Source organism: Lissotriton helveticus, chromosome 3_1 (assembly GCF_964261635.1).
Source record: "Lissotriton helveticus chromosome 3_1, aLisHel1.1, whole genome shotgun sequence".
In the NCBI taxonomy this organism is placed as follows: Eukaryota; Metazoa; Chordata; class Amphibia; order Caudata; family Salamandridae; genus Lissotriton; species Lissotriton helveticus.
The window spans coordinates 1,172,878,690-1,172,892,113 of NC_136061.1; the positions used below are offsets into that span (position 1 = coordinate 1,172,878,690).

A 13,424-nucleotide genomic window follows, 5' to 3' on the forward strand; every position below is an offset into this window, starting at 1 on the left:
CCTTTTAGGTATTAAAGTTGATCTTACAGCCTGAAATTTAGGATCCTGGCGCGCAAGATAGAGGGGGGTCAAGGGTCACTGATGCACTCGCAAGTGACAGGCACAGTTTAGTCTCAGAATTCAACCATACGATGCAGTTCAGTCTAACTTTGATGCAACATGCCTCGGGGCTCCAACAGCACCGAAACATGTGATAGGTGGGTTGTAAACACAAGGCTTCGTGCATTTCACACCCACCAATCACCCATAGGCTAAGGATGAAGCTTGGGACAATCTCAAAGCCAAGGGGGAGGCCAGACTGGCTGTTGACTCAGTAGCGGCTAGTGTAAAGAAAATGTGGTGGGGCAGTGCAACGCGGAGCAGCACAACGCGGGGCAGCATGAGGAAACAACGCAAGGGGGCTGAAACAATAAAAAAGAAACATCCATGCTGGTGTTCTGCTCGCCACTCTGCTTGCCGATCTTCTCCTTTGGGCACAGGCTCAAGCTCCCAGCTTCCCCTGCAGCCAATCCCGAGGCTTCGCTCACAATGAGAGCAGTGTTGGGACTGGGTGGAGCGGGCTTGTTTTGCGCTCCATTGAGAGTTGGGAGCCTGTGCCTGATGGTCTCTCCACCCAACAACACAGCTGGGTTGGAGAGATGTCATTGCGCATGACGGTTTGGCCGCCCTAAATTGGTCTGCCAAACCATCATGGGCACTGACAGCCGGGATCACCACTCCTCCTCCCCCTGCTGCAGTGCGGTGTCCCCGCCCCAAGACTCGGCCACAGGGCAAAAAAATAAAATAATCTGCATTAAGATCTCTGCGGGCTATAGCCGAGGAGCGGCCCCTGTGTTGAATATTGGACAGGGGTGCAGGACTCCCCACAATGTCTGGCAGCTCCTCCCCTCCCCAAGACACCACAGTCTGGTCAGTGTCACTGGCTGTCTTATTCAGTCTTCTTCCTTCTGGGCAGCTCCACCACCAGAGCTAAAGCTGGGCTCTCCTATGGGCAGAGTACTTTAGCAGAAACACCTCCACAGCACCTCTCAGCCAGCAGGATGACTCCTCATCCAAGGTAAGACTCCAGAAGCATGTTGCAGACATTCCAGGTGATGTACCATCACCAGCAGGGTATTTGGCTAACAAGGACACCCAGAGAGTCCCCCAGCACAATTTAGGTAGTGCCTCCAATAGCCAAGGAGAAAGCCTGGAACCATAACTGCATGCTTCAGTCTTTCTCTTATTTTGTATTAAACATCTGGACTTTGCAACCAGATCAGGCCGGATCTGCCATTTTGTTTATCCATTTTTCACTAAGCCAGACACTTTCTTTGTCTTCAAGTAATGGGCATCAGGAGGGGTGTTGCTAGGAGCCATCTACTTCCAGAAACCCAAAACAAGACATATGGAAGAAAAAACTGTTCACTGATTGCTTCTGTCAAACTTTTGAGGGTGACACCTTAGAAGGAACAAAAGAGAATCCCTGGGACAAGGCTGGTCTTGTACTTCTGAAGAGACTGCTGCCTCTAAGTCTCACACACTTTACCCATATCTAATGAGAGTGTTGACAAGGAAGGACACAACACAGGCCATGACCAAGGAACATCCCTGCATTTCTAATGAACTTAGGGACAGATTTATCAAAGAGTCATGCAATTCAGCAAGACAACTTGCTGTTCTCGTTGCATGGCAGGGAGAGAGCAGAAATTTACTAAGATATGATGCATTCCTGCCTGCGCTGGTGCACTGAGTTGTGCCTAGCGCCAATGCAGACACCCTTCTGCCATGGTGCAAGGGTGCCTGCATTCCAGGCAGGATTGTTGTTGTGTAGGAAGGGACACAATCCTTTGTGCAGAATACAGCACACATAGAAAGAAGAAATACGAGGAGAAATAAAGATATTTCTCCTTGTTACTCCTCTGTTTGGAAGGCATACTATTTAACCTCAATACCAGGTTTACTAACCTCAGCAATCTGGGATTGTGTCAAAATCCATAGATGGATACACGTGATTGCCCATGCTCCACCTATGGAACGCCTTCCCAACGCAGAGTAATGCAAGGCAGCTATTTGCCCTACCTTGCATTACTCTGGATTTACTAAGCCATGCAGAGCCACACAAGGTGGCTTTGCATGACTTAGTAAACCCCACGGGAGGGCTTGCGTTGCTTTGCGTCACCTCTCGTGATGCAAGGGCAATGCAAACCATTTGTAAATCTGGGCCCTACTGTCTCTATTGCTCCAGCACAAAGGCTACAGGTATGCAAGCATTTCACTATACGTGTCTGACAGGCTCCTTCATTTTGTACAGCGTTTCTAGTGGCAATCACAAATAGATCTCACCATTTCTACAGTCAAATAGGTCCTACACGCTCCTGTCCACACTATCACACATAAAAATAATAATCCATATGTGTAAAGTGCAAACATAACACCCCTTAAGATTTCCAGGCATTGGGGGTCGTCAGGGAGATTATGAGAGCTATTGCCCAAAGTCACATGATGTTGAGCTGCGGCCAGCAATCGAATCATGAGCCCCGCGTTCTGGAGTCTGGCTGCTGCGCCACACCTTTCCCCAAATGCCAGTACTACATACACATACTGCATATACACTGAAGGCAGCCAATGACTGGGTACATGAAATGTGGCAGATCTTTACCATGGCAAAGCCAGTAGGCTGGTCACCCATCAGAAGGCACAGGTAAAAAGGCATGGGTGCACACTTACAGATCTTTCAGGGGACCACCCTGTTATAACAAGGAGTGATCCACTTGAAATTGAACTTGAATTTCACCCCAGCATCAACAGTGTAACAAAATCATTAAGTGACAAGTGTAAGAGGCTCGAATATCTCCTACTTTGCACAGATGTCGTCACTCCACCGGCTTGTGCTTGTGGGTCTTGACATCCCTCAACTAGTGTAATCTGATTTACTTATTTACAAAATATCAAACTGCACAGAGAAATACACTATGCGGCCATCCTCACTTTTGCCTGAATAGATCTGGTCACATCGCCAAAGGCATGATTGCTTTGTAATGGCTTCCAATTAAGGAACAATCGACCTTCACAGCTCTCTGCAAAGTACAGAGAATACTTCATAGCTGTGCCATGGGTTACTTGACCACACTGCTTTCAACCTACCAACACACCAGAGACCCAGTGAGGTACAAATGTTTGGTGAAGAAGTTTGCATACACGTGAATTCGTCTGCTAGAAAAGCCACCTTCACCTCCACTTGGAACAAGACTTCATGGCAGGCCGAAATGACCCCATACTCACTGTCATACAGAGCAGAAATGTTTATGCACTCCTGCACGATCTTTCGATGTACCCACCCATTCCTGCAAAAAAAGTGATTAGAAATGGCTTTATGGTGGTATGTGGGACACAGAAATAATGAAAATAAAGAAAAAACACATGCTTCAGTCTTTCTGTCTTTCAACCTCTTTCATCCCGTTATCTTTAGACATCCAGTAGCAGCCCACAGGTGCGTGTGATATGTGGTGCCTTTGAGTATGTTCTCTGGTGAGGCTTCTATGCTGACTACATGTGACTATCTTTAGAAAGGGCGTCCGTCTAGGGTGACCAACCGTCCATAAATTTCACGGACTGCCCATTATTTGGGCCTCTTGTCCTTTGTCTGTGAGGAATTCTTTCACGGACGCATTTTGTCCGTAATTTCGGCCATTAGAGCGAGCTGTAGCCCTGCAAGCGGCCTGAGAGTTCTTTAACTCTCACTGCAGGGGCCAGCTCGCGCACCTGCTGTGAATTTAACACCTTGCATGCTCAAAACGAGCTCAGCTCGTCATGAGGCACGGTGCTCCTGTGCTCCTGACGAGCTGGGCTCGTCATGAGCCGTGGAACGCTTACACGTGGGGATAATTCCCCTGCTGTGCTGAACGTTCCACGAAAACGGGTGCGGCCGTGACGAGCTCAGCTCGTCATGAACACAGGAGCACTGTGCCTCATGGCGAGCTGAGCTCGTCATGAGCCTGGGGGTGCTGTGCGTGCCCCCAGCACAGCGGGGGAATTACCCCCGCAGGGAAGGGGTTAAGGGCCTGCAGTAGCCCCACATCGAGTCAGTGCAACCAAATCTCACCCCTTACAGCAGGTTTAGAATGGCACCAAACATCATAAAGAATTTTTTTTTAAGTCTCGCTCTCGTTTAACTATATGTTCTTTAGGTAGTACGGTGCCACATTTCAGATAATGTGGTAGACAGTGCATTTTACGGCAAACTGTGACAGCAGAAATGGGGAAAATTGCATATAATTTTTAAAGGGACCTTTACATGAATATGCAGGTTCTTCTACCGATGATTTTGTGACATGAGTGGCAAATCGCTCATTTTAAAACACATTCGGCCTATATATCGTTGGTGAATACAAAGGAATACATTGGTGATAAATAGTGCATTTGAAAATACACACGACTGCTAATTAATAGCGAAAACTTGATAGGATTTACCAAGATAATTTTACAGAGGGCTGGGGAGGGCTAGGGGTTCACTTCCTGTTAGAAATAAGGTAAGCGTGTAATGAGTGGTCCATTTAATTGGATGAATTTTTGTCCTGAATTTTGACCTTCCTGAATTTTGACCCTTTGTCCTGAATTTGTACACTCACCATCCTGAATTTGCATCCAGGCCAGCAGGTCACTCTACATCTGTCTCCGACATTGTGCACCTGAACTGCAGCCTTACAGAGGCAGGTAAAGTAGTTAGGGTTTCCTTACAAGGAGGCTGGTAACTGGGAGAGGGGCTACAGGGCTGGAATTACTAATATAAGCCACTCTTGCCCCCTCCTCCCCCCAGTTCCCACAACTGTTAAAACTTGTAATCAGATGAAGCGGTCTCCCCCAGTAATACCATACTGCCTGCTCCGCTAACTTTGTGAAATTAGTAGTGTTGGTGCCCATAGCACCACTCGGAAGCTCACCAGGTGCTATTAAATTTCATAGCTGCGAGTACCAAGGTTGCCTAGTCCTGAATCCACCTAAGGCCTCTTTAATCCACTGCAAGACACTCCCTGACCCAGGTGACAGGTTTTTATCTTTCACTTTCTTCCCGTTTGTATGCATTTTCCCCTCTCACTCTGGGAAATGTCCCATCGGAAAAAGTATGTACCACTCCCCAAAAATGAGTGTTGGTCACCTTCATCGGTTCATATTAAGCACTGACTGGCTGGCTCCAATTCAGGGCCAAAGACGGATGGTTAAGAGTGCCACCCAGCCTCTACATTACAATGTATCAAGCACTCAGTTGGAGGTCCAGGTGCGGCCGGAAGTAAAACACAGAGTGACTGGTTACACTCTGCCGCTGCACCGCCAAAGCCGCGGTGAGGCCGCCCACCCGATTAAGATTTTCCTCCTATCTGGCGGGCTTTTTTGGGGTGTTCCACCCCAATGAGAATGCCAAAAACTGTTCCTGCTTGGCATGGACTAAAAAGTCCATGGCGTGCAGGAATTGGTATGCATGCACACATGGGGCACATGTTTTGCCCCCCCCTGGGTGCATCGACAGGGTGCAGATGCACCAGGCGGCCCTAAAAGGCTCCCTTTGTTTCCTCTATGCCGGAGTTTAGATGGAGGAGCACCGCCATGTAATCCTTGGGGGAGAGGAAACTCCTAATATGCTTGGCGGGACCGCAGCGGGCCTGCAAATCATATGGATGCCTCCTGAATGTGGCAACACCACCAGGGAATGATGGTTAACTGGCGGCTGCCACTGGGTTGTGGTGGTCCCACCGCCCATCACATAATAGGGCACTGGGGAGACCACCGCGCCTCACAAATATGGTGGCCCTTGGACTGCCAGACTTGTAATCAACCCCCTAGTGTCCTGTCGTCCCATTATCGCGCTGCATTGTGCAGTTATAGTAGGCCTTACCAAGTACTCGTATTACCAATTTACAGATGGCGTGTTGGAGTAAAGTCAAAGCGCTTCACAGTCACTAGCAGGGTCCTGCAAATTGATATATGTTTCAGCACCACGTAACAATGACAAATCCTATAATGACGAAGTTGTCTTCAGCAATTTTTTCTAAGTAATTCATTGAAAATGACTAAGGCCCCGATTACGATACTGGTCGGACATACGTCCAACCAACATTGTTTCGGAATGGAAACTGACTGACTAGTAGCCGCGGTTCCATCCGAAAATTAGGAGGCAACCACCCATGAGGCAGTCAGAAACATCCATTTTTCCATTGCAGCTTGTGCTGTGGCCGGAAAAGGGCTGCAACATAAGCCGCATTGGAAAAATTGATGTTTGCAAACATTTATGCCCCATGTGCCAGGCACCACAAAGTGCCTGGCACATGGGGTATAGATGTTTGAGGGGCACCACAGGTGCCCCCCAAGCCTCATAGAGGAAGCTGCACTGGGACGGGGGCCCTGCTAGGGGCCCCCAGAGTCCATTTCCAACAACCTTTCAATGGCGGTTGGACCACCATTGAAAGGCTGTGTGAAAGGGACATCGTAATCCCTACAGCAGTGCCTGAGCAGGCTCTGCCCTATTGCAGAGGATTACATTCCGACTGACAGTCAGACGGGCTTCTTGAGCCCGTCAGAAGCATTGTTCAGTCCCTCCGCCCGCTCCCTCTGACTGCCGCGCATATAATGCGGCAGTCAGACTGCGGCCCCAGATGTTGGTCGAACCGCAACCAACGGCCTGTCAGTTGCGATCTGACCAACATCATAATGAAGCCCTAAATATTTTCTCTTAAATACATTTATATTTCTGTGTTTAAGGTAATGTACTTTTTCGATCTGAATTCAACACGATAATTTCGTCTCTTAGCAATTTTCCTATGGCTCTCTCACCCTTGGGACCTGCAGCTCCTGGATCTCCCTGGGGTCCTGCTTTACCGGGATTTCCAGGATCCCCGTTAAGCCCTGAAAGGCGAAACAGACAAGAAAGCGTCTTAGATTTGGGAGCAAATGGAATTATGGGATACAAAACAGAAATCATGATAAAAAAATAACAAGTGCAGAATTCCCTACAGAAACAAATAAATTAGGCATGCGCAAAATGTTGCCATTTTTGTGAATATTTTTTTCAATTTGTGCCAACTCTATGAAGCTAGCAACGTTTAAACACAATTGACTGTTCATAAGCCCTGAATTTAGAAAGAAAAAATCCAGCCAAATCTATTTATCTGCAGAATAGTTGTCCAGCTGAAACGATTGACAAATTCTCACATATGCTAAATTTGTTCCCAGTACCGTACAAAACGTTGCTAATAAAATTATAGTTCAACCTGAAAAATAAATCATTGGTCAATTATCTGAAGCATTAGAACACAGCAGTACTCAAATTAATCAATAACAATGCTTACCTTTCCATGTTTACCTCTTTCCCCCCCATTTCCAGTTTTAATCTGAGTAGCACAGTTTTTCAGCCAAGTCCTGCTAAATTTGATTTGTTGCAGTTCCATGCAGATTCACAGCCAAATGTGAGACCCTTCGTTGTCACACAACCCTCACCTGGAAATGCAGTGAACAATACCACTAATCCAGCAAGTTTTACCAGCTCTAAAATTGACTTATGTATCTAAAAAGTAATCTGTTCATAGTGTGTGCCAAACAAAATGAATCACCCCATGTTTACTGGAGCAGGCTTTAATCTGTGGAAATGAGATTACATTTATTTGAAACTCCCTTCTGTGGACGATCCGCCATCTTGGTTCACTGGCCAAGTCCCCCTCCCTGGGAGCTATATCTCGACCTGGTGAACGGTGGGTGGGGCTTCTATCCCACTGTGACCTGTTAGTCACAAAAACAGATTTACTATAGAAAAACATGCAGACAATGTTAAATGGGAGAGGATCTGTTATTTAAAGTCTTTAATCTACCACACTGTAAATATTTAGACATTATTCTCTTCTGCCTAGCTGGGAACACTGGCTTAAATCAATAATATTCATTCATTTTTGTTTTTCAAAGACAAAACGGATTTTTATGTGTCAGAGCATTTGCTTTGTTCCTGCAGTTCAGTGGAGCTGAACGGTAGACCGCGGCTTCCATGTGCTAACTCCTTTTCGTTGGACTGGGGTGTCCAAGGCTCTTTGAAATAAACTTTCCTTTGCTATTTATTGAAAATATCTGCACACCCGCCTATATTCCTGGTTAGAGTGGGCTATCCTTAGATATTCTCCTAATGTTGTTATGTCTGCAGCGAGAGCGCTCAATGTAAGTTATACAATGTAATACCATAATTGTCACCTGTTGGGTGGGCATTTAATCCATTCACTACTATGTGAATCCGTGTAATGCCTGGTTGCCTCCTGCGACCAAACAAACCATAAAATGTCATTTATGAAATCATCTACCAGGCTGTTTGCATACAGCATTCCATAACGGCTGTATACAAATTAAAATCCCTTAAAGACAGGATTTACTTCAATGCATAGAAAATTGAAACGTGGCTTTCCATATATGTTGTATACTTTCAAAAAATTAACCCATTTTGAAGTTTAAGATTCCAGGTGCTATCTTTGTGTCGAAGCGACTTGAATAGCATAAGTTACTGTCTTTCCTTATGCCAAGCTAATAAAATCAAATCAGAGGAGGTTGCGGCCGCGCAAATGTGGGGAGGAGTTTCGCGGTCCAAGCACACAACTGCCATTGTGTTGTGTGTGTTGGGACCTGTTTCCTGAGAGAGCTCATTTCCAGACCAAGTTAGTCTGGAGCCTTGGTTCGTGGAGCCCAAACACTGATTGATTGTAATGTGAGGAATGTGGTTGCATAGCTGCCAAGGTTTCAGATTGGTTAGGTGTGATATTTTCTGAATTTCACTGTAATTATGAGTGACATTCAATGACTATGAGTGACACTTTCGTGCGAGAAAAATCAAGCACTGGAGAAGAGAAAAACATATAAATACCAGAAATCACACCCAGCTGTCAAGTTTTCAGATTGATAAATGTGACATTTCTAAGGAATATTTGCATTTATGAGTGACATTGTAGTTCCAAATTTGTGACACCTTGAGTAGCAGTTTCTCACAAATGTAACCGGGAAATAAAGTCCATGTAAATAAATAAATATTGGAAACTACCCACTTCTGAGCCGCGAGAGGGCTTACAAAAGACGGTTGTGATGTCCCCCAAGAATAACTGCCCTCTCAAACCCTGGGTATTCTAGTCAATACTGGATAGACAAGCTTTTTTTTAAATGGGCCACAGTTTGTACCAAATGCATTCCTTCTGAACTTTAGACCATAAGCTTGCAATTTCTGGAGTTTTGTTTTGGTTATTTTCTCCAATTTTTATGTTTATGCTGCATCTCCACTCAGTTAACTGAATCCCCAAAACCTTCCTGCGTGTGGCCAATGCAACCAGTGGTCCAGGTCAATCTCGGAGGCAGTGGGCAGAGAAACAATGGAAGCGTGAAGAGTAAGACAGGACTCAGAGTAAAGCACATTATCAGTAATTAATGGGCAGCTACTAACTCCCCATCTTCCTTCTTGCTCTCTATGATCAATGAAGATACATGATTTACCCTTACTTCAAACTTGTGCCCTAAGTGGAGACCAGTCAACAGAAGTGGTTTTCAGAACAGCACATATGACACAAACTTACAAAGCAACCGTGTCAGAATGCTGGGACTAAAAAGCATAGACCGAGAGTCACCCCACAGCAACTTATATTGATGGATAAAAGTACCCATGGAAGCGTACGTCGCTGTCTATAAACAACACTCTTTCTAACACCACCCATGAAGCTTTTATGCCTGCAGTGAGAGGGCCTGGCCCTGGCCTCCTTATTTATCGTGCTAATAGCAAGGTGAATCTCTCGGCCCAATGTGGATTAAGAGAGTCTATTTCAAAAGCGGAAGTAAACTTTAGTCCTTGTATTCTTTAATCCGTTTTCCTTGTTCATTGTCCCGTATTTCTTGTTCCTTATTCCTTGTTCCTTAATCCTTGTTCCTTATTCCTTTCATGCATTTTATTTCCTGAAAGCTTACACATCACAGAGAGTGTGCAGGAAACGTTAGAGAGGGAGCCTTTCTTCACAAGGAGCCCGTACATTATCCAGGCCAGCACAGTCTCTCCACAATTCATTCCAGCACTGACTTAGTTTTCCCAGAGCTCAGTGCAGGCATAAGTGACTCTTTCTGGAGGTCACTCAGCACGTGGTGAGCCTGTCCAGTGTTCAACTTAGTACCTGGTGACTCAGCCACGAGGCTGGCTGCTAGGGAGATGTTTAGGGCCATGGTTCTGAGGGTGTTATTTCACCTTCATTTGTCATTAAACCAGTTCCATATGCTTTCCATCCCTCTTCTCGGGCACTGTTTCTCAGTTGCCATCAAGCTAGTTTTCTCTGTGAGTCTGTCATGTGCTAGATCCCATCACATGTTATTGTGGGAACTAAAAGTGCTTGTGGGCGAAGTGAGAGGAGGGCGGGGGAAGGGACCAGTGTCCCCGCCCCCTACCTCCGGTTCCATGATTGTCGGTCTGAAGGCAGTGCTGCTACTTTGAAGCATCATTCACTGTCCTCAAGATGGCGCCCAGAATACTCAGAAGCTGATTAGAAACCTGACACATCTGGCACTAATCTGTTGGGTAATTTCTCTCTGGTGAATTGCTACCTGTAACAGAACCAAAAGAGCACAGCAAACTGACTACATGATCAACATGAAGCAGGAAATGTTTTATTTAAGACGTAGAACCATCACCCACCAATGGTGGCGTGCTTCATCATAGGTTTCCCTCCTGCATCCACTACAAAGTTTGGAGCCCAAGTGGGCTCAACCATGTAGAGAGCAAGAGTCAGGAAGTAAAGGCATTTTTTTTACAGCTTATGTGTGTTGAATTTTGCTAATACTGTTCTTTGTTCGTTGACAATGTTTTAGATGGAGCCACACCCCCTTCCTTCTTCGTGGCAGAAGCAGGCCCAGAACAGACGTCAGACGCGGTCTTGAACGCGGGATGCTGCTGAGCTCAGCAAAATCATCAGCGGGAGCCGGGAAACAGCTCTGACGCGAGGCTAACACTCAGATGCGGCATTCTCCTCTGGATCTGCATAACCACAGCTACTTTTTCAGCTGTATACTATCCTGAACTGGCTCTCCAGTTAATCTGAATAACTCCCGGTCACTTTTTTCTGCACTGCCGCTTGGGCGCCTCTTTTTTTTCTTTTTGGCTTTTGCTTTTTGACCTTTCCGATTTCCTTGACTTTTGCTGCCGGGCCCACCAGGTTTCTTGCCAAGAGAGGGTAAGTGTATGGATTATCCTTACCCACCGGTGCATGGGAGTCCCCCTATGCTGCTTGGTTGAGGGTCGCTGGGGAGGTCCTAGGAAGTAACTTTTGTCATTTAGATAGGCGGTCTATGCCACAACTGCATTATGCGAAATCTTGCTAAAGCCACAACAAAAACAGCCCACGCTGATTCCCCGAGTCTGGGCCAGAGGGTGAAAAAACGAGTTGGACAGGCTGCTACCCGGGCAAACCGCGCGGCGGCCCTCAGGAAAGATCTCAACGTGAATATCAAAACTGCTGAAATGGCAAGCTCTGAGGTTGTGAATCAAGATCATTTAGGGGGTTCCTCTGCGGACTTGGACTCGAGCATCAGCCCCTGCTCTATCGCAGGGACCTTCATGTTATCAGATTCGACTAAAGTTAAGACACCTACGTTTCCTGGCTCAGTTGGAGCATCCAAGGATCTTTAAAAATATCCTTTATTTTTCAAAGCTAAGCACGGCTTGCCATCTGGGGAACAGTAGGCGACAGGCAATGAGCCCCCTCCAATTAATAATCCTATGGCCAACCTTACAGTCCTGGATGAAGGCGGGAGTCTGAAAGATCCTTTAGGCTGCGCCCAATCTTCCCCGCCATCCTCTGCTCTACAGGCGCTGTTCTCTGGGGGGACTCTTCACCCTCATCGGATCCACCTACTCCTGCGATCCCTACTGTGTCTATCCCAGCTAAGCTTATGTCTTCTTCTGAAGGGAGCTCTTTGTTGGATCTTTCTGCTCCTGAGGGAACTATCCGGCCTCTCTCAGCAGACTCCATGCTCTCTATGAAGCTTTCACAGCCTGAAGGTAGGCCAAAAGCAATTGAAGACAATCTCTACCAGGAAAATAGATCTTTTTCTATGCAATGGGATGCCAAGAGCCTCCTTAACCTGATTTTGGACGAGATTTGAGAGCTGAAAGTCTCTCAATCTGCTGAGATATCCGCAATCCATGTTCGTCTATCCAAAATCGAGGAAAGCAAGGCTCAGGTGCCGACACGGCTTCTCAAGGTCGAAGTTAGGATCTCGCAGCTGGAGGACCAAGTCGCAACTGTTTTTTAACAAAAAATGTTATTGCTTTTTCCGTTTGTACAGTACCAAGTGGGCAGAGCCCAACAGAAGTTATACACGTATATGGCAGAATGTAGATACTGTAAGCACTGAAACGTTCGCCCCAAGGGTCTGCGGAACATCAGACCCAAGTCTCAACTATTAATAGTAAAGTTGCCACTTTCCAAAGCCAGAGTGCAACATTGGAATACAAACTCGAGGAATTAGAAAACCACTCTAGGCGCTCGAATCTCCGGATTCTGGGTATCCCGGAAGGACTTGAGGGACAGCAGACTTTACAGTGGGTCGATTCATTTATCAAAAAGAATGTCCTCCCAGAGTTTAATGGCGATCTTACTCTCATGCGAGCACATCAGGTACCTGCCCATCTCCCTCCTAATCGTAAATTTACACGGACTATGCTGGTAAACTTCGGGGATTATAGGGTCAAGGAACAAATTCTAACTAGGGCAATTAAACAGCAATAGTTTACCTCAATAGAAGTTCCACTTTTCCACATCTTTCCGGACATGTCGGTTTCGACAGACAAAAGGAGGAAGGAATTCGTAAAAATGCTACATCTATTCAAAGAACAGGGGGCACAGGCAATGATTGCCCAACAGAGCAAGTTAAAAGTGTTAGTCAAGGGCAGATTTCAATATGTTTTGTAATGTCCCGGAAGCACAGGAACCATTACAACAAATCTCCATGGGAAAATCTTTACATTCCTCAGTTTCAAGATATGATATTACGTTAATGCTATGCATTTACAAATGGTTTTCAAATTGTTTTCTAATATGTTTTCAACAGTGTGTGCTGGTTCTCTTATCATGGGATTCGTCTTTTTCCTAGCATATTTTTCTTAGGCAGTTTTATTTCCAATTGTCTTTTGTTTTTCTTCTTTGTCTGATTGTATTGGTACATATTGGTGTTCTCTTTCTTTTGAATGAGAGAAATGGGGCAGGTCGCTAGGTCTGTAATGTTCCGGAAGATGTGGGAATGACAGCAACAAATTTAAACTTCAATGACCTGCAGACTTTAATAGGTTAATATAAGGTCAATACATTCTAATGTTAAAATGTTATATCAAAACAAAGGTAATTGTTTATCTATTTTCGATCTCTCGTTTCAGCTGTTCTGCTGTTCTTTCTTGT

At 45.8% G+C, this 13,424-nt stretch overlaps 1 protein-coding gene across 1 annotated transcript in view; it reads right to left on the reverse strand.

Annotated features, from left to right (window-relative positions):
* Window positions 1–13,424, reverse strand: part of LOC144823347 (ficolin-2-like) — a 445,006-nt gene that overhangs the window by 396,472 nt on the left and 35,110 nt on the right. Inside the window, exon 3 of the mRNA XM_078681813.1 lies at window positions 6,808–6,879. Coding sequence (XP_078537939.1) covers window positions 6,808–6,879 — 72 coding nt within the window. The remainder of the gene's footprint in view (window positions 1–6,807; window positions 6,880–13,424) is intronic.